Raw genomic sequence first — 19,993 nt, 5'->3', positions numbered from 1 at the left:
TTTAAAATGTGTAGTCCAAAAGTGAAACAACTCTCAAGAGGACTTTGAGGCTTTTGTCTTGGTTGGCCTAAAATGACAATTTCTGATCATTCGCTGACTAACTGAAGACAAGACAAAGGCAGTAATCAATAGGGAATTAATTTTGGCACTCTCAGAGAATGAATATTGGCACATCCCTCTGTTTATAATTTTCTTCATCCCTTTCCAAATGTGTCTCCTGAAGAAAAATACTATTTCTATACATTTATCTATATTGAGGGATATTTCTGCATCTGTTGTAACTTGTGTTTCTCCCAGCTGCTGTTTTATGTGATATCTAACACCAGCCACTGTACTATCTCAGCTCCAGTGAGAGTTCAGTACAAATGCAAAAAAGCATATACACATCCACTTGCATACTTCTGATTCACCTTTGACTGAAACAAACAGAAGTATTTGAAATAATAATTCAAGCCACAATTAATGAAAGTGATACTGCGAGATGTAGAGAAATTATGCAGTAATGCTATTTTTCATTGGTAACTAGGAAACTTACACTTCATGTTAGCTGCACGTTTCAGTACCACAGTGTCTGAAATATCCAATAATACAGAAACATCAAATGCAGGTGAGGTAACAGGAGGCTCATTAGGGGCTCTGGGATCGATAGCAAGTGAGAGCCTTCCAGGAATTGCATCTTTTTCCTCTGGATCATTCCCTGTATAGGCTTTGTCAAATAGTTTTGCCTGATTAATCGTCATTGGAAACCCTTCCACAATCCACCCCTTCTCTGGTGGTATTTGACTAAAAGTAAATGAAGAACCAGAATTATACTGTGAATTGATAGCATAATAATAAAAACTAAAGAAGAGCTTGCTCAAGCAGTCTTTCATTATTAATTCAGTATATTAAATATACTGATGAATACAGAATATGACAGATATTATTAAACTGCAAATCAGAAAAAATAACTCTAAGTCTAACTAAAAGTGAAAAAAAATCAGAAATAAAACTATTTTTGCTGTCTTGATAAATAGAATTTTCAAAACCTGTATAGGAGCTCTTTTTAGAAGTATAATTTCACTGTTTTCTCACTAACTTTTGTACTGAGGTAACAAATAGTAAAATCTGTCCTGTAACTCTGAAGTATACTAATGGCAGTATAACTTAAATCATATTCATGCAGGAACTTCAGTGCTAAAGGCACATCAGGGTAGTTGAGACAATTTTCTGTCAAACAAGAGTAGACAAAACCAAGTGTTTATATAATTTCATACTTAATGGCTTCCAACAAGAGGTCAATTAGTAGTTCATCGGGAATACTTTTTCCTTTCTTCAACCATTTCTGCGATGCGGCGCCAAGCTGGGCACGTACAGACAGCTGTGGAAGAGTGCACTGTATGCTCAATGTTCACAACAGTCATTGTCAAAAAGAGTATGATTTTACTTTTTGTATTACATACTATTTATTTTTTATTTTTTTATTTATATTTAATAAGGTTTCTTTTTCTATTAAGGAGAATAGTTCTAACTGTAAAAAATGCACAGTTTAATTGAAATCTTCAACTGATTTCCATCACTGCATTCGCACAAGAATTGGCACTGCATGCCAAAAGAAACATGGTTGAGAAACAAAGGATATGAAGGCCAAAAAATTAAGTGGTCTGGTTCTAAGCTTACTTTGATTGATTTTCACTACCATAAATCCATTGATGGTTTCCTATGGTAGCATATCAATTCATTAATTCTACAGAGATTCTTTTATATTTTAGCTTTTGAAGTATTTTTCAAAGAGCACTAAAGTCAAAGAAATTGCTGTAGAATTAAGCATTTTTAACGTAAAGGAAAGAAACATTGTCATTGAATAAATTATCTGCTTGGCAGTCGCAAAATCAAGAATACAGTTTTGCTAACTCAGAAATGACACAGAAAATACCGTATCTTCTGTGAATTTGAGATTTAACATGAAAATATAGAACTTTGACAATATGTATAACTCTCTAACCAACATAGAGAGGAATAGATTTTCATATTTCATACATAAAATGCTTGCAGTGAGGTAAAAAATTTAGAATGATGAAAAGGTGTAACCTTTTAATTAATTTAACCATTTTAATTAATGCTGATTCATAAAGTAGAAACTAAAATTCGTTTACAAACCTTGGATAGGCCCTCTTGACTGTTCTATAACAGAAAAAAACAAGACTGTCAATTCAAGCTGACTCTTTGAAGTCTTACATGTCATAATGTAGAATTAAGTTTGAAATTGAGCAAAAATTGAAACATGCTTTCTTCCTTACATATTTCATTCTCATCTACCTGTTGGAGCCAAAATGAAAACTAAGAAAAATGCTTACCTTATTTTGTTCCCCAGAACTCTTTTCATGTGGAATCATACCATGTTCACTTTTCATTTCATTTTTAAGAAAAGACTCGATGGCCTCCCAAACCAGAGTATCGACAGATAGTACCCGAATATTGCAAACTAATACACAAAAAAATTAAATAACTTTGTAGTTTAAGTTGAGCCTACGCACAGAGAAACTACTACAGGCAGTTAAATTAATAGTATAATAAACGTTATTTCCACTCTTTCTTCTCTCTACCCACTGCAGTCTGTATCTACAATCACTAGCCACGTTGCCAGTCTCCTCTAAAACAAATACCTCAAAGTTTACCAAAAGTATTTTCAAATTTGCAATGCAGAAGTAATACTATATTAATACTACTTTCAGGGTTGGGTGTTTCTAATCTTATTTTGGAAGATAATGAAGGAATGATATGCAACCAACCCATGTAAAATACAGATGTACCTGAGGTTCAAGAACTAGTAATTCAAGAATTTGCCCAAACAATTTTTATTGTAAGAGTGAGATTTTAATACAAATAAAAGTTTCAAAGAATTTCAGGCAAAAAAAACCAAACAACCTCTACCTTTTTCAATAAACTTCGCACAGGTAGTTTTTCCACTAAAAATTTTTCCCAAAATACATCCCTTGACAGGAAATGAAGTAAGTACACGTGGTGAAGGTTTGGGTTGTGGAGGATAGAACAACTCCATCAGTCTACGAAGCACATGACCCAATATGTTATTATTAAGAGGAGGTTTGTTTTCACTGTTCTCTTCAGCTGGACTCCATTCCCCTGTCATACTCTGTATAAATGACAAATTAGCAAACCATGTCTCAATATGCCTTGTCTTTCATTTTGCTAGATATATGTATTTATACACAAACATAATACATAAAAAACCCACATTTGAATAGTATTAAATAATAAAATTTCTTTTAGAACAGACCCTTGATAAAAGGTATAATTATATCATAATCATTAAACATGTCTTGATATTCACTAATAACTAGTTAAGAGACAAGTACTCATACAAACACTTACATGGGTTTTGTGATGTTTTGCCTCTGGCTGGATGCCAGGTGCTCACCAAAGCCACTCTATCACTCCCCTCACCAACAGGACAGGGGAGAGAAAATATAACAAAAGGTGTATGGGTTGAGATAAGGACAGGGAGGGATCACTCACCAGTTACCATCATGGGCAAAATGGACTCAGCTTGGTAAAATTAGTTGAATTTATTACGTATCAGAACCAGAGTAGGAAAGAGAGAACTAAACTAAATCCTAAAAAACATTTTCCCCTCACCCCTCCTTCCTTCCTAGGCTTAGCTTTATTCCCAGTTCTCTACCTCCTCCTGCTCAGCACAGTGGGGGAACAGGGAATCTCATGTTGTTTCTGTTCCTTCTTCCTCCTGAGGGAGAGGAGTTCTTCCCTTGCTCCAGCACAGAGTCCTTACCACATGAGCCAGTCCTCCCTGAACATCTCCAGCTCAAGTTCTACTCACGGGCTACAGTTCATGAACTGCTCCGGTGTGGGTCCCTTCTGTGGAGTGCAGCAGGAACAGGCTGCACCAGGACGAATCCCCCATGGGGTCACAAGTCCTGCCAGCAAACCTGCTCCAGTGTGGGTTCCTCACTCCACAGGCCACAGATCCTGCCAGGAGCCTGTTCCAGCACAGGTTTCTCATGAGGTCACAGCCTTCTTTTGGGCATCCACCTGCTCTAGTGTGGGGTCCTCCAGGGGCAGTAAGTGGATCTCAGCTCCAGCACCTGGAGCACCTCCTCCCTGTCATTCTCCACTGACCTTGGTGTCTGCAGAGCTATTGCTCTCACATATTCTCACCCCTCTCTTCTATGGCCTCAATTACTTCTCTGTGCAAAAACTTTTTTTTCTTCTTAAGTATGTTATCACAGAGCTGTCACCACCTCAGCTTTGGCCAGTGGTGGGTCCAACTTGGAGTCAACTGGCGTTGGCTCAGTTGGATATGGTGGAAGCTTCCAGCAGACTCTCAGAGAACCCACCTCTGTAGCTCCTCTGCTGCCAGGACTTTGCTGTGCAAACCCCAAAAAAGATTCCTATAATCACTTTTTTAATTCCATAAACATGAAAAATAATTTCACCAATACCATAGAATTAATCAGTAGCAGATTTTTGTAATAGAAATCCAATATGCTACCATTCTGCCTTCTAAAGCTGGGCAACATTACTGTCCAGTATCCCACATAAATCTTTGAAAATTTTATAGATAGATTTCAAATATATATTTGCCTAGAACACATTCAATAGAGAGAAAAAAAAACCAAACCAAACAACCCAAATCAGTTCAAACAATTTAAGGTAAGGAAATACTGAGTAGAAACTTCCAGTTCATGTACTCTGAGATCAATAGCAATTTATGATTTATCAGTGTACAGTTTAATGAGGTTTTGCTAGTAAAGATACTCTTACTGAGAATCACATCAGAAGAAAGATAAGAACAGAAGGATGTAGTCAAAAGAACAGAACACAGAATTACACTTTTGCCACTCATATATACTCTACTAGTATTGTATCTTGTAGCACTAGCAAAGTTTATGTGCAGTTTATGCTGTAAGAAGTTAAAAGACAACATTTTAATATGCAGGATAATACTAGTCCTGTATTAATATTTATTTGGTTGCAGCATACTAAACACCTGTTTGGAAGATATGTTGACTAATAATATTTGCTATTAGATTCTAGCTTGTCACCTCATTTGGGGTGTCAATAAAGGGTTGACAGGCAAAGTCAAAAGTTTCAGCAAGAGACATGCCAAGTAGGAAAAAAAATGATAAAAAAAATTGCTCACAATGAGAGTGGTTAAACATTGGAACAGGTTGCACAGAGAGACTGTGGAATCTCTATCCTTGAAATACTTGGAAGTTGACCAGACAAGGTGTTGAGCAACCTTATCTGACTCAGAATGTTGGCCCTGCTTTAAGGAAACAGGCTGAACTAAATGACTTTCACATCTCTTTAAATGCAGACAACTGTGTCATTCTATAAAATTATATATCTATATAATATATACAATAAATATATATGTCTATCTCATATATATATGTACACACATACATAAAATTAAATATTTCATCACCATCAACAAAAGAGAAGAGTTTTAAAATTCTACTGAAAGTTAATCTTTTGAATTCATATTCTGGATAGAATATGCAACCTTTTCCTGAATCTACTATCTGAATGGTGTATTGCCACACCATACAGTCTACTAATAGAATTTGATCACTGTTTATTTTGAACATATGTGTATTAGATAGAAAAACACATCATTATCATGCTAAATTAAATTTAAAATAAAATTTCAAATTAATAAAACAAAAAAAATTCTTGAGTTGCACAATATCTCCTTTCCAAAATATCTCAGAAAACATACTTCTTCATATGTAATTGAAAAAACATCCTTAAAAAACCCAAATCTTTGTACTATCTGATGTACTATCTGAACCATTTTTATCTGAACCATTAACCATGTAAGTAGAGATGGATCAGTTGTTTTAAATTTTATTAGACTTCTGAGAAAGATTAATTCCAAATGGAATGGGTTCCCTCACCTTTTGGCTTTCTTGCCCTTTTAACCAGAAAATTGCTAGACTGTACCTGCCCTGAGGTAAAGTAGTTTACCTGTCAGAAACAAGTTTTCAGGCATCCAGGTGAGCATTATATAACTCCTGGTCAATATTTTCAAATGAAACTAGAAATTATTTGCTATTTTGAGTATTATCTAATGTTATGCTTGTTTTGGGTGATTTATTATGTGATTAGCCATGACTGATAATATGGTAGTTTCCAAACACTTTCATGCTAAATCTAATGTCTAATATGCAATGGACTGATAGCACCGCATTTTCTTGTATTTTATCAAATATACTTGATACTTTTAGTCAGTATGTAATGTAAACATAGTATTCTTGAGAGATGCCAAACTGCCTGCCTCGGGCTTTTTACAAAAGGTTTAGGAAAATGAGCATGAACATTGCCAGAATGCCCTGTTAATACAGTTTTTCCTAGAAGCAATACTTTGAAAGTATTAGTTGTTCACTTAGGTTTTCAGAACACATAAGTATGAATTGATGCCAACAATTTTACATGTCATATTATACCAGCTTTTGATGAATAATGATTCAGAAAGGCATAAGACTAACAACATCTGTGAATAAATTAATTACGTGACTGTGCATTTGAAATAGCCTGGCAGAAAAAAGAGGCTTTAAATATGTCAATAAATCTTTGTGACCTTCACTAATGCTACATCTAGAGAGAACTTTACAATATAAACAATATGACTAAAAACTTAAGTTTTCATCAGTGCTCCCCACTGTTTCCTGCCTTTCTATCCTGTGTGTCCTTCCTGTTTACTTTGGGTATGGGCCTTTTTTTCACCCAAAGAAAGTGATCATGAAATTCATTACATGAGTTGGTATGTTGTGAATAAGGACCTTAAAAAGAGATACATCAGAAAAACTTTAAGATTGAAGCCACTGAAACTCATAACTTTTATACTCATTGGAGTATGCATCAAAAGAAAATGTACCAATTGGCTCAGGAAGTGAATAAAAGCACATATATATTGTAGTTATAAATTCCCAACAAGATAAAGACAGGTTATTTGCCATGATTTTGCCACATTCTATTTATCAAGTTATTTGAGAAGTCTAAATATGTAGTGGGATTTTTCTTTTCCGAAGAAAAGCACCATTAATGTAACTCTGAAAAAATTGTACAATATATTTTAACAGGGAACTATTCATCCTTCATCTTCAAATTTTGAAATTACACTAATGTATTGTAAAGTTGAAGAAAAGTTTTAAGGTACCCTGAAAAACTGAAAAATAGTTACTTCTATTCCAACAGAAGATTAAGAAAAATGTCAGCCATTTTTAATAATTTTCACAAACATTACTATCTTAAAATGAATGGATCACTCAAACCAATAAATCTTGTTAGACTGCTTTCACTTGAAATTGCTGAAATTAAGACTTCCAGTATTGTAACATATACAGTATTTAATTTTACTGCTTTTACTTGTTACTTTCTGTTGCATTTTCAAACCTGGTAATATAAACTACACCTCCAAATTCTAATTGGCTGAAAATGCAAGGTGTATTATCTTCCATTATGTATTATCAGTTTGGTGTACCTTGTATTCACCATAATCTTTTTCATCTAACAGACTCATTTTATTCATCTCTACAAGTTGTTCTGGGCCAGGTTCATTTGGTAAAGGTTGAATTGAGGCTTGTTCATATATTGGTTTTCCATTTAAAAAAAATTCCTTCCAATCCAGCATCAGTTTTAATGGAACTCGGCTGCAGGAAAAAGAAAAACAAAACCAAACAGCTCCAAATCAAAAATTAAAGGGTTAGATGTTTGAAAATGGTAGACTCAAATTTATAAGAATCTTAATCATGAAACAAGTACATGCTAAGCTAGTTATAGCTTATAATGCTTTCTGTAATTACTACAGTTTTTTGTAAATGTTTGTTTACTTATAAGACAGCTGTAGGCACTTGTAGGCTTCAGTATTTTCACAAATGTGTTATCACACAACATTTGGCTGGCAGAGCTGCATAGTAACAGTTTTGCTATAGCTATTTTTGCCAGCCCTGAAACATTCTTAGTTTTCCGGGGTAAAGCCTCCTCTTGCCAAAAACCTATAGAATGTTGTTACTGCAAGTTAAAATTAATTTAGAATTGGATGAATAGTTAAACTCCTTTTTTTTTTAATTAGTAATTTCACTAAATTATGTCTAGGCTGACTATTTTATCATGTAACTACCAAGCCTAAATTTATATAATTTCTATAAAATAGATATATTTCATATGGTTAAATAGTATTATTTTAACATACAATTACATTAAAAAGCAATTAAGATTTTGGTATACTTTCTAATACTGTAAGTCTTACCCCACAGTCAAATCACTGAATACTGCTGAAAGAACTACAGCTACAAAGCCCCATTCTGCATTTTTTTAAACACTTCTACAGCACAGGTACTTGGAGATTATTGCCCTTTTAGGGCCTTCTCAGAAACCCTGTGCAATTAGGGCACGTCAGAGGGAATCACAGCATGTAGGACTCAGTAGAATTTGGGCTCAGTTGCCACTCTTTGGACAGTCCAGGCAGGGTTACCTATCTTAGGAAATTCATCCAGTTTATATTACACTGAGGAAGTGTTCAACCACTAGATCAATCTAGAAACCATTCAGGTTTTAACTTTTAACTAAACAATTTGTTCACAAGAAAGGAAATCAGTAGTTTAGCTGTGGCACTAGTGGATTTTGGTCTCCTAAGGATTCAAGTTAGTTGCATCTTCAAGAAATTATGCGAAGGCTGTAGCACTAGTTCACTCTGTATTACACACCAGTGAATTCTCACACAAAACTAATGTGACCGTTTTCCCACACAAATTAATTGAAGCTGCCATGTAAAATGTCTGAGAAACTACATAATTGGTTACAGTGCTTACAGCAGCCCGAATAACGCACCCTAACAGCTACCTTGCAGCTGTTATTTTTGCCTAGCAGCTACCATACTCACTTCTTTGTCATGTGGCGATATTCTCCTACTTTTGTCGACATATCAACGATTTGGCCCATCACTTCCCAACACATAGAATAATGTTTTTTATAACGGGCCTGAGCTCTTTCAGCAGCAATTTTCTCATGTTGTTCTCTCTCTTTCGTTATTTGTTCTTCATTATCAATGTTTTCTTGTTTTGCAAGAGCCTGGAATTTTTTTAAAGAGTAAATTTGAGACTGCAATGAAAATGAAAGTGCAGAGGTGCACAGTCCTGGAAATGAAAATTTAACTTGTTCATTTAAGTCACAAAACAGAAACAGCTCATTTCTCACCAGAGCTGGAGAGCCAGCAAGCAGACTAATATAAAAACTAATCTAAAAACTTTTATTAATTCTATAAATTCCACTTTGTTTGCTTTCTAACTGCTAAAATACAATAAAGGAGAAATGCTTTACTTCTTTAATGACAAACAGATTAAGAACATATTGAGTGCTTGGGGGCAGTGAAATCACAGGTTTCAGTGGAATTACTCATTCAGAAAATGTGACAAATAATTTATCTTACTAGATTCTGATCTTCGAATAATTTTAAATTATTGATGTTGTTCAATCTTCGAAAAAGATTTCTGGTCATAGTAGAAAATTATTCCTGTGATGGTGTGCTGCTTTTGGCTGAAAGCATACTTAAAGAGATGTACTTAAAGAGATCAGATAGCTGCTGATTACACAGGACTCCAGCTGTGTTGGAGGATTTGGAGTTGCTAATTGTTTTTGACAGGATCACGTTATGCCCTACTATGAGCATTGCACTGGGCAGTTTTCCACAGAATTGTAAGTCCTTTTAATCAACTGAAAGCTTCAAGTTAGAAAGTAATTAGCACTCATGAGTGTAACCACTCCAGCATTTGTCAAAAATGGACATTAACATATTATATCTAAGTGAAATTAAAAACATGATTCTTGAAACAAGATCTTAGGCTATTGTCTTTTGTCCTGTTGCCTCTGCAAGACTGTGCCTTTTAAATTCAGTACACAGAGATGTTTCCCTACAAAGTTAAAATTAGTATAGAAAAAAAGATCAAAATTAGACTTTAAGTTGCTCAGCTTTATCCCTTAATATCCCCCTGCCATGGGGGCTGTTCTTCCTCCCTCCCTACATAATTCCCCTAAAGTTTTAACACACTGCAAAATGCTCTCAGTTCCACAATTACAGTTACATGCCTATTGCTTATCACCCACATTAGCTGTAACTGTGAACTAAAAAAATAAAAGAATATATTTATCATTAAATCATCCTGTCCTGAGAAAAGTCTTGAAGTTGACAATACGAATTCCATTTAATAACATTCTAATAGTCCTGCAGCAATTCAGAGAGCAAAACAATCTCTTACCGCTTCTCTGTCAAGAGCTTCCTGGAACTCTTTTTGCCGTCTTTCTTCATATTGTTTTTCCCTAAAAATTCTGTTTTGCCTTAACACCTCTTTTTCATGTCGAACATGCATGAGTTGAGCAGCAATCCTCCGCTCGTGCTGAGATTGTTTCATTAGTCTGTAAACAAGCTGCTCCTCCCGGTAAGCCTTCTAAAAAACAAAAAATAATGCTACTAAGCACAGTTTATAAACTATTTCCTAGACAACTCATCGGTGTCTCATATGAGAAATACGAGTGGAATTTATTTAACAGCATTCACCTGCTTATATGATACATAAATCCAGAACAACAAACATATCTATTTATTAGTACTATTTTTGTAAGAAGCAGTACTATTTATGTAAGGATTTACAGAGCAGTATTTATGTAAGAATTGTAGAACTATAGAAGAGAATTCTAACTATGTCTTAACTGAGATATTCAGTAAAAATACATTTGGTCAGATTAACTCAATTTTAATGTGGTTATTTCCCATGCACAAAGAAACTGCAGCGCATTTGAAATAATGGCTTCTGTATCTAAAGATATACCCTTTCCTCAAATAATTAACTTATTTCTGCTATTCACCAGTTCCCATTCTCAGCCACATTCTACTGGATCCTTGGTCACTCTCTTTTCCACAGGTTTGAAATTTTCCCTTCTTTCTGGGGATTTGGGTAATTATCTTCTCCATTCTCCTCTATTCAGGAGACTGGGAATAGGAGGAACCATTCCAGAACAGAGCAATATACAAGACTTCTGGGCAATAGCTCCAGTGTTCTCATGGATACAATACTCTATTTGGTACTATGGGAAAATCATTCCGAACCGTTGCTTGAGGCATGGTCTGTGTACACAGATACTTTCAAGGCTATGGACTGTTATTTTTCTAAGTACTCTCATAACATAATAGTATCTTATCACTACTACACTTCTCTAGCCAGTCCCTGGTATGCAAACTAATGCTTAACCTAATCTAAAGTTTTGCTTCATTATCACTGTCCGGAACTCCTTCTGAGTCCTAAGCAAAAACATCAGCTTGCCAAACACCACTCCTACAGCAGAATTCTAGATGAAATATCTGATTTGCTGAATATTTGTTTCACATGCAGCAGAACTACTAGGAAATATATTCCAATGTAAGGACCTAAACTGGGAACTGATTTGAAGATTTCAAATTGATTTTCCTAAGAACAGAGGCACAGGTAAAGCCAGTTATTAGTACAAAAAACCCCAAACCAAAATAAAGTCACATCTATTTTCTTTTATCTGGTTTATTTTTTCATCAGCTGTCTGTGACAGAGAGGAAAAACATGTTACATACATACACCTATAACTGAACAATCCAATTTGATTACATATTATCATATTATTTATGAAAGAACTCTACAAAGAGTCTAGATCTGTGCTACACAATGCAAACTAGGACACCTGTAAAAAAATTTTTATGCAAAGCATGGCTATTTGAATTTCAATAATAAAAACAACAACTTTCTAAATAATTTATTTAATATTGATGTTGGGAAGAAGCCAATTTAAAAAAAAAAACCCAACCTCTTTCCATATTTTTAAGTTCTTTTCCCTTCACAATTGCTGGGAATAAAGTACATTCCAATTAAATTCTGGTGACTTGAAAATACTAAACTGATATAAAAATATCTCAACATATTTCTTATTTCAGCCAAAATGTGGGCTTTGCACTCCCCTTTCCTAGCACCAAATCTCATAACACTGCATGATAGTTCTAATGGCAGATGCAGTCATCTCAGGCTTCAATCCCAGAGTGGTTCACCTGCATGCTATGTTGTTTCTATACAAAGCTTTTCTCAAAATGAGGGCCTAATTTTGAATGTGTTGTGTTTTGTACCCTATTTGTAGCATACTGTTGGTAAGCTATTTTTCTATGGAGGGAATTATCATCATGCATGCAACTGAAGTGGAAAACAATGCAATCATAACAATTTTATATTCATTCTATGTGTCATTTGATATAGTTCAGGTGATAAATTTTTCCAATAGTAATGCCTACTGAAGAGTTAGTCCATTTTCTCTTACATTCCTATCTCAAGGCAATAAAAGGAGTAACAGCACCCTTTGCCATCTCAGTTCTATCCACTGCTTCTTTGGACTTAGTATTTCATTAAGGTTTCAAAGAAGAGTAGAAAATGCAAAATTTGTTTCGTATTGCAAGTAAATACCCTTCATTATTTTCTGTAGTTGCTACTGCTTACCTTCAGCCATGGATTATTAGAGCAGTAGGTACTTCACCAGAAGAAAATGGATTTTAAAACCCTAATTCACAGGGAATTGAAGGAGCCACCCTAACAGAGTGGCCACTTCTCATACTCAAACCATCAACTTTATGGCGCAAAAAGTTGGTCCAGTGAGAAATTAAAGCACCTTATTTAGGTGAATGTGCTCTTCCTAAAGCAAAGATGCTCCTTTAGAACACTTTACAGCAGCTAAAAGAGACCTTGTCTTTGTTTACTGAAGTGTAGAGAACTTCAAAATTCTAAGTGATCAAATATTTTGGCATGCTCAGTAGGCCTAAAAAAAGCTAGTAGGAAATTTTTGAGGAACAAGAATAAATGAAAAGGCAATTAACTCAAAGATACACAACAGATAAGTAAGGATTCAGAACACTAAACTCAAAGTTTCAGAGAGGTTGCTTATTGGGTGGGGAATTGAAGCCCTGGTAGCTATCTTTCATACAAAAAGGAATGGACAAAGTACTCAAACAAAGGTTAACAAGTTTTACAACTTTTGGACATGGCAGGAGACAACATAAAAATTGTAGTACCATTTTTTGACCTAAAATTTTACATCATCATCTTCACAGAAGACTATGAAGTGCCTGAAGAAATCATAAATATCATAATTGGGACATCTGTGTAATAATTTGAAAAATTACTATTAAAAGAGTACAACACACACTTTTTTTCTGGTTTACCTACTTGAGGACAACAGTGGCATCCAGTGGCCAAACCATAACGTGTGTATGTTTCATGTTGTTCATACATAATTACTGTATCACCTTTCTATTTCCTTGTTTGATTTACATACAAGTGAAACAATTTTGTGCTGTTGTATGGTCATAAAATTTATGACCAAAACTTACAGTTCAGCATACATAAATCTATTTGGTTGACAAGTAATAATCTAGTAACAGTTAATTTCTCCTCCCATTTTCATGTTCTCAATTTATTGCTGAAAGTAACCTATTCCTGATAAATTTTTAATTCAGAGAGATAAAATCTGAACAGAGCACCTAAAAATAACAAGTAAAAAGCACAAATAATTTGTTGAAATGGTGGAGATAAAGCTTCAATAGGAATGAAGCCATATTACTGTCAAACACTTTCAACACCTCCCTATGAAAATCGGACTGGCATCATGCTGTGCTCTACAAAGAGTAGAGTATTTTGTCTCCCAGGCTTCAACCTGTGAAGTGCCAAAAATAAAAAATTTGAACAAAGTTCTTTTAGTAAGATCTATAAGCATGGATACAAAACAATCTATCGCATTTGGAAGGGATGAAATTCATTTGACTCTAAATGATCCCATGCCATGTTCAAGGTTTATGCTGTATAGGTAAAAATCTGATCCTAATACCTACAGGGCAGCTGCAGTTTCAGTGTGAAAATCCTTTATTGTTCAGTACATAATGGAAGGGAAAAGTAATTTTCAATTATTTTGTATATTCATTTATTTTTTAAAGAAAATACCTTAGTTTGCTTCCCAGTTCTCTTAAGTCAAGCAGTACCTAATTTCTGAAATCTCGAAGTTCCAACCAAACATCTCTTCCTCTGCTAATTTAGAACCAAATTACCACTAAACAGATTCTCTGATCTGGTCAAACTACTGTTCCAGTCAAATGCTCACTTGTCTTTCCTTCTAGTCCCTGCAGTCTGTGACTTCAATTGTTCCTATATCAAAGCTTATTTTTTTTTCCTGGGAATTTAGGAACACTATTGTTAGTTTTGCCTTGATTTGGAGCCTCCCTGGAGCCTGCGTGATTGGCAGCACATTGCTACAGTTCCTCCATCCCAAACTGATAAGGCTTGTCCTAAACCTCAGGTGGACCAGCTGTGTGACCTCACAGCACTGGCTGGCTTTGCTGGCTTACAGCTGCTGTATCCACCAAGCACCCCAGTGACTGACAGCCAGGACTTTTGGAACCCCTAGTCCAGGCTGCCAGGGCTGCAAGAGGTGAGAGCAATTAAAGAGCAAGTTTTGGGACTCCAGTGATTTCAGGCAACTGGATTGCAAAACTTCTTCATGGCCTATGGATATCACCAAAAACATGATATAAAATCTCTTTGAATGAAAACTCAGAGATAGGATACATGGATAGATGCACTCTTGGTCTAAGCTACTACAGGTATTTTTCAAGAATATAGATCAAAGATAGACATTGAGAAGTATCTAATTCCCAGAGGACTACCTCAACAAATTAAATTTTTTCTTAACATTTCCAAATAGTCTCACAGAATCACAGAATATGCTGAGTTGAAAGGGACCCACAAGGATCATCGAGTCCAACTCCTGGCCCTGTACAGGACCATCCCCAAGACTCACACCACACACCTGAGAGTATTATCCAAATGCTTCTTGAACTCTGTCAGGCTTGGTGCCATGACAACTTTCCTGGGGAGTCTGTTCTGGTACCCAACCACCCTCTGAGTGAAGAACCTGTTCCTAATATCCAACCTAAACCTCCCCTGACACAAATTCAGGCCATTCCCTTGGTTCTTCTCACTGATCACCACAGAGAAGAGATCAGTGCTTGCACCTTCTCTTCCCCTCATGAGGAAGTTGTAGACTGGGATAAGTCTCCTCTTCAATCTCCAGACATTACACGCCAAGGCTTAAAAATATATACATATATATAAAATATATGCTACACATCTGAAATGCTATTATTATGCACCAGCAGTGGAGAAAGTCCCAGCTATAGTGGGTTCAACACACATGATCTAAGCTAAGGACTCACAGTGAAACACTAAAATAAATGATAACCAGAAATCACAGAAACCCAGCAAATTACAAGTTCTGTTTCTACACAATCACTATAAAAGAGAAGACATGTGAAATCAGTAATCTAAGAGCTGCTTTTTGAATAAGGAGTATCTGAAGAGAAATCTTAAAAGCCTTGTGCTTTACAGGGCAGGATTCAAATGGAGTAACCTGCAACATCCATTTTTAGACAAAACACAGACATTCTCCAGAGACATATCTTCTATTCCACAACACATCAAAAATCAAAGCTCTGATCTGCAAATTGAGTTTGATTCTTCTCTTTGTTCAAGTTTGGGGCGGGGGAGGTGGGGGTGGCAGGGAATAGAAGGCAGATCTTCAACTGATTTTTTTAATCTTTGCTCTGCTGCCTTCATTAATCTTTTGTAGTTTGTAAGTATGGTGTATGACATAAAGGTTGTGAGAAATAACAGATAACCTTCCCTATTTCTCAAGGAAAGCCAATGGTTGGCATAAAAGTAGTGCATGTATCTTCCTTCATCCTCTCCAAAAGTGTTCTGATTTTATATTTGTAAGCAAATTTTTAGATTGCTAACTGCACATGGACGCTATAGTTCAGCATACAATTTCTCACCTCTTCAGATTCATGTGCTAGTAACTGGTCCATTAGCATTTTTCGTCGTCTCTTTGCTCGTTGTTCTCTAGCAAATGTATCTTCCTCTAAACGTTTTTGAATTTTCCTTATATATTCACCATCTGAATAAACACTTAACAGCTCAGTTTTTGTCTGTGCTGTAGTTTCTTGAGTAGTTTCTTGAGTTGTTTCTTGCAATTTCTGTGTTTGCAATGATTCTTGCATATCACTGATTGAAAAGATTAAAAAGAGAAAGATCTCTGACTTAATATGAATCATGGTTCTTAAAGGTGTTTACATACATATCCCTAACAAATGTACAACATCACTCTGAGGGTACTGTGGCTACTTGGTGCCTTTGTTACTGGGTTACTCCTCAAGATATCACTCTGAGTACAGTTTTGCAGTTACAGGTTTACACACAGAAATATCTACAGCAGTATGGATGACTATCACCTCTTGTCAGTAGGGCATACATATCAATAAAGATGACAGTGACTATTACTTATAATTATTCACAAATAAATCAAAATACAGGCAAGTTTCAAGAAGAAAGTTACTTCTCTCTATTTCCTTTGAAATGTGTTACTGTGTATGCATATTCAGAGCCATTCCCACCTCTCTGCAAGGCTAAATGACCTCAAAGACCCAGTGATTAAAATTAAGAGAAGAGATGCACTTTGATCCATTTCTTGCTGTATATGTGACAAAAAGTAGTGAAGGAAGCTTGAGCCATCCCTACTACAACTAAAGGGAAGGTAAAGACACTGTAACCATGTTGGAATTGAAATATGGGACAATCACTCAAAGAACAATCACAGTTTAAACTAAATGAGACATTACTTTTTCCTCAAGTAGCTGTCTACATAGATAGCAGACACCTGAGGTAGGATCCTGTCTGTTCTTAGCAATCTAATATCCAAATATTACCTGTCGGTCACCTGGCTGTGTAATTCAAAGGTATTTCCTGTCATAGACTTCTCAAACTTGTCTATTTCCTTGTACACGTTCTGAAGAAGTAACACAAAATTTAATGTTTCCTTTCTCTTCACAAAACATCACAAAGAAGGTTCAACAGAACAAGTATTAGGGAATTACTTTTCTGTCATGCATGTACAACAGAAAGGCTTACAGTGAAAATACTTTAAGCATCAGCTAGACCAAGAATAAAGGCAAGACTATTTCCTTCTTCTACGTTTTGCTTCTTCCCTTGTTGCCTGTCCCTTGCTACACCTACTTCCACCAGCCAGAATATCCTAAAAATTTGCAGCTATTCATTCTGCAGGATAATTCTGATTTTGCATAGAACTTCAGCAGTTTACATAACTCTCACCATTCAGGGATTTGAAAGGATATTCTGGGCTATCATCTGCTTTTGAATCAGTAGTATCCCCAATAGTTACTCAAGCAACTATGTTACTACACTCTAAATACATCTGTGACAGTTGCACAATTGTAAAAACTGGTAATATTTACACCCCTGATGATAACACAATCCAAGAACTTGAATTACAATCCAAGTACTCTTCCGTACTAGATAATACAGATTTTTTTTTAATGGTGCATTGCTATCATCTCTTGATTTAAGACAATTGTCAATTTCAGCTACTAGTAACATTTTTAATAGAGCAGACAGCTTTATAGTGTGTTACAGAACAGTTCAAATATTATCGTGCAAAACTTCATCAGGCACAAATGAGAAAGGAATGCTAATGCTTTTATTTCACATATTGAACTCAATAGGCTAGAAGGTAAAATAGTTTTAGAAATCAAATTAGTACCTACCTATGGTATATATTCAATACAAATTTTCTCTTATGTCAAAACAGTTTTTATTAAGAAACAAATGAAGAATTATGATGTGTATAAGTATTCAGCCCATTTCACTGCCTGAGTCTACTATATTTTAATAGTTATATAGCAGCAGCTTTTGCATGATGTAAGTACAGTATTTGTAAGTGTAAATGTTCCCAAAAATCATGTTTTTTGAGTTAGTATAATTAACATTAAAAGAGGATAGATGATAATTACCTCTGCTTCTCTTTTCTTTAACAATTTTTTAGTTTCAATAGCTTTTATGATGGGTCTTGGTGGAGGCTTTGGAACCTTTAAACCAGATGTTTGAATCCTGTGCGCTACTTCACTTTGTCTCCTTCTTCCAATGTGATCCTGAATATTCAATATCTTGTGTTCAGATACATAGTTTGAAACAAAATACAACATATGGCCCTAATATACTACCTAAATATTTCTGAAGTAATACGGTACTTTATACATAGATATAGATATAGATAGATAGATAAATACATACATTTACTTAATATATTTATATGAAATAAACATAATTAAACCAGAAAGAAAACAATCTTTCAGGAGGAAAGAAGAGCTTATCAGGCTTCAGACTGGAGCAAAGGATCAGTGTCTTACAGGTATTTAGGGGCTTTCACTGAATTCTAGTTCTAGTGTGTTACCTGTTTCAGGTTTGAATACAGCACAGAAACTGAAAATACCAGTTTCCTAGTACAGAAAATGAGAATACCATTAGGTAACACATTAGGTAATACTACTGGTGAACAGTGAGTCTCAGAAGACCAAGAAGTAACAAACATATAAATTACACTACAGATACCTGTGGGTAAAGGTTGATATAAGTAGAAAAAATACTTTTTTATACAAAAAGTCAAAGTCAGTCAAAAACATATAATATATCAAATAAGGTACTAATAAATTTTCTTTTAAACTTTTTTTGTTATATTTTGGATATTGTTTGTATTTTCTTTTCTAGATACATGAACTGACTTTTCCTTCTTGTTCATGTAGTGACAATAGAACAGTTAAATAATCACAGCAAGACTCTGTCCCTTAATTAGCCATATAAAACACATACCAAATTAGTCAACTACATCTTCTGTGTGGTTCAACACCTCAGATAGCTCGCCATTTCCTCAATATAAACTGTAAGCTGTACTTTGGATGAGTGTTCCCATGTCTAAACAAATTCCTTTCTCTTTTTTTACTTTATCAGAATGGCTACATAGAAGTACAAGATGTTCTGAGGCCATACCCACTAGGCCCCCTTTCCCTGTCTTTTCCTGCTTTTGAACAATGCTTCTTTTCTTTACAAAAGAAGAATGTCACAAAGCTCTTTTACAAGGACATCTCAAACACATACAAGTTGTGAAATTTACACTTAGTCTTGAAGTCTATAGATATTTTCCACACATGACAAAACATAAGTACTCTCATTTTTAAACTATGTGACTTTTAAATAGTAACGTTTTTAAAGTCTCATAAGAGTATATTGACTCTGTGTCTACATATTAAGGATTTCCACATATAGTCTTTTCCTTCGTTCTTGTATAAATATGACCGTGTAGCACAGAACTAAGAATCCTTCACATTGGCTTTAACTAATCCATTAGGCACATATCCTTAAGAAAATACACCTTCAGAAGTCTATAAAAAGTAAGCAGTCACCTTTTCAATGTCTTGAGTTCTTTGCTCTTCTTGGAGCTTCTGAGCTCTCTGCTGCTCTGCAAAATGTGTACGAGCTATTTTATCTGCTACTGCCTTGGATTTTGTTTCAAAACGCTCCGAAATCTGCTGTAGCTGCAAATCAGCCTGACGTGGCACTGAAGTTTTCAAACGCTAAAATTAAACATCAAGCAATGAAGAGTCAGAAACAGGAATAAACATAATTAAATATGACAATCATAAGATGTTTATTTCAAACTGTGTTTTCCTGTGTTAATGGGCACAGAATAAACATCTAAACATGTTTGAATAGAAAACCAGGACTAGCTCCATTGAAAAGAACAGAGATTTGAATTTGAATGATGCCAAACTTTCTTTAGTTTAGAGAAAAGGACACATTGCTTTGTAGAGCTTCTTGAGGAGGGGAAGTGCAGAGGGAGGTGCTGTGCTCTTCTTCCTGGTATCTAGTGAGAGGACATGTAGGAATAGAAGCATAGAATCATAGGATCGCAGAATGGTTTGGATTGGAAAGAACCTTAAAGATCATCTAGTTCCAACCCTCCTGCCCTGGGCAGAGACACCTTCCACTAGACCAGGTTGGTCGAAGTCCTG

At 35.2% G+C, this 19,993-nt stretch overlaps 1 protein-coding gene across 14 annotated transcripts in view; it reads right to left on the bottom strand.

Annotated features, from left to right (window-relative positions):
• The window catches only part of SPEF2 (sperm flagellar 2), a 76,380-nt gene that overhangs the window by 47,204 nt on the left and 9,183 nt on the right, over nucleotides 1–19,993 (bottom strand). For 8 of the 14 annotated variants that reach the window (XR_004354404.1, XR_004354403.1, XR_004354402.1 and 5 more), the window contains exons 4-15: nucleotides 19,385–19,555; nucleotides 17,939–18,076; nucleotides 16,838–16,917; nucleotides 15,908–16,136; nucleotides 10,278–10,466; nucleotides 8,906–9,093; nucleotides 7,505–7,673; nucleotides 2,914–3,133; nucleotides 2,337–2,464; nucleotides 2,140–2,163; nucleotides 1,257–1,360; nucleotides 536–783 (exon numbers count right to left, since the gene is read on the bottom strand). Coding sequence is in view for 11 of the 14 variants with exons in the window: in XM_032675009.1 (XP_032530900.1) it covers nucleotides 536–783; nucleotides 1,257–1,360; nucleotides 2,140–2,163; nucleotides 2,337–2,464; nucleotides 2,914–3,133; nucleotides 7,505–7,673; nucleotides 8,906–9,093; nucleotides 10,278–10,466; nucleotides 15,908–16,136; nucleotides 16,838–16,917; nucleotides 17,939–18,076; nucleotides 19,385–19,555 (1,888 nt within the window). In the remaining 3 variants the exon portion in view is untranslated. Of the gene's footprint in view, nucleotides 1–535; nucleotides 784–1,256; nucleotides 1,361–2,139; nucleotides 2,164–2,336; nucleotides 2,465–2,913; nucleotides 3,134–5,535; nucleotides 5,965–7,504; nucleotides 7,674–8,905; nucleotides 9,094–10,277; nucleotides 10,467–15,907; nucleotides 16,137–16,837; nucleotides 16,918–17,938; nucleotides 18,077–19,384; nucleotides 19,556–19,993 lie in introns of those variants that run through there. The other 6 variants (XM_032675012.1, XM_032675015.1, XM_032675018.1 and 3 more) reach the window with 4 other exon arrangements.

This window comes from Chiroxiphia lanceolata, chromosome Z (assembly GCF_009829145.1).
Source record: "Chiroxiphia lanceolata isolate bChiLan1 chromosome Z, bChiLan1.pri, whole genome shotgun sequence".
NCBI classification, from domain to species: domain Eukaryota; kingdom Metazoa; phylum Chordata; class Aves; order Passeriformes; family Pipridae; genus Chiroxiphia; species Chiroxiphia lanceolata.
This window is presented reverse-complemented; position numbering and strand designations above follow the sequence as displayed.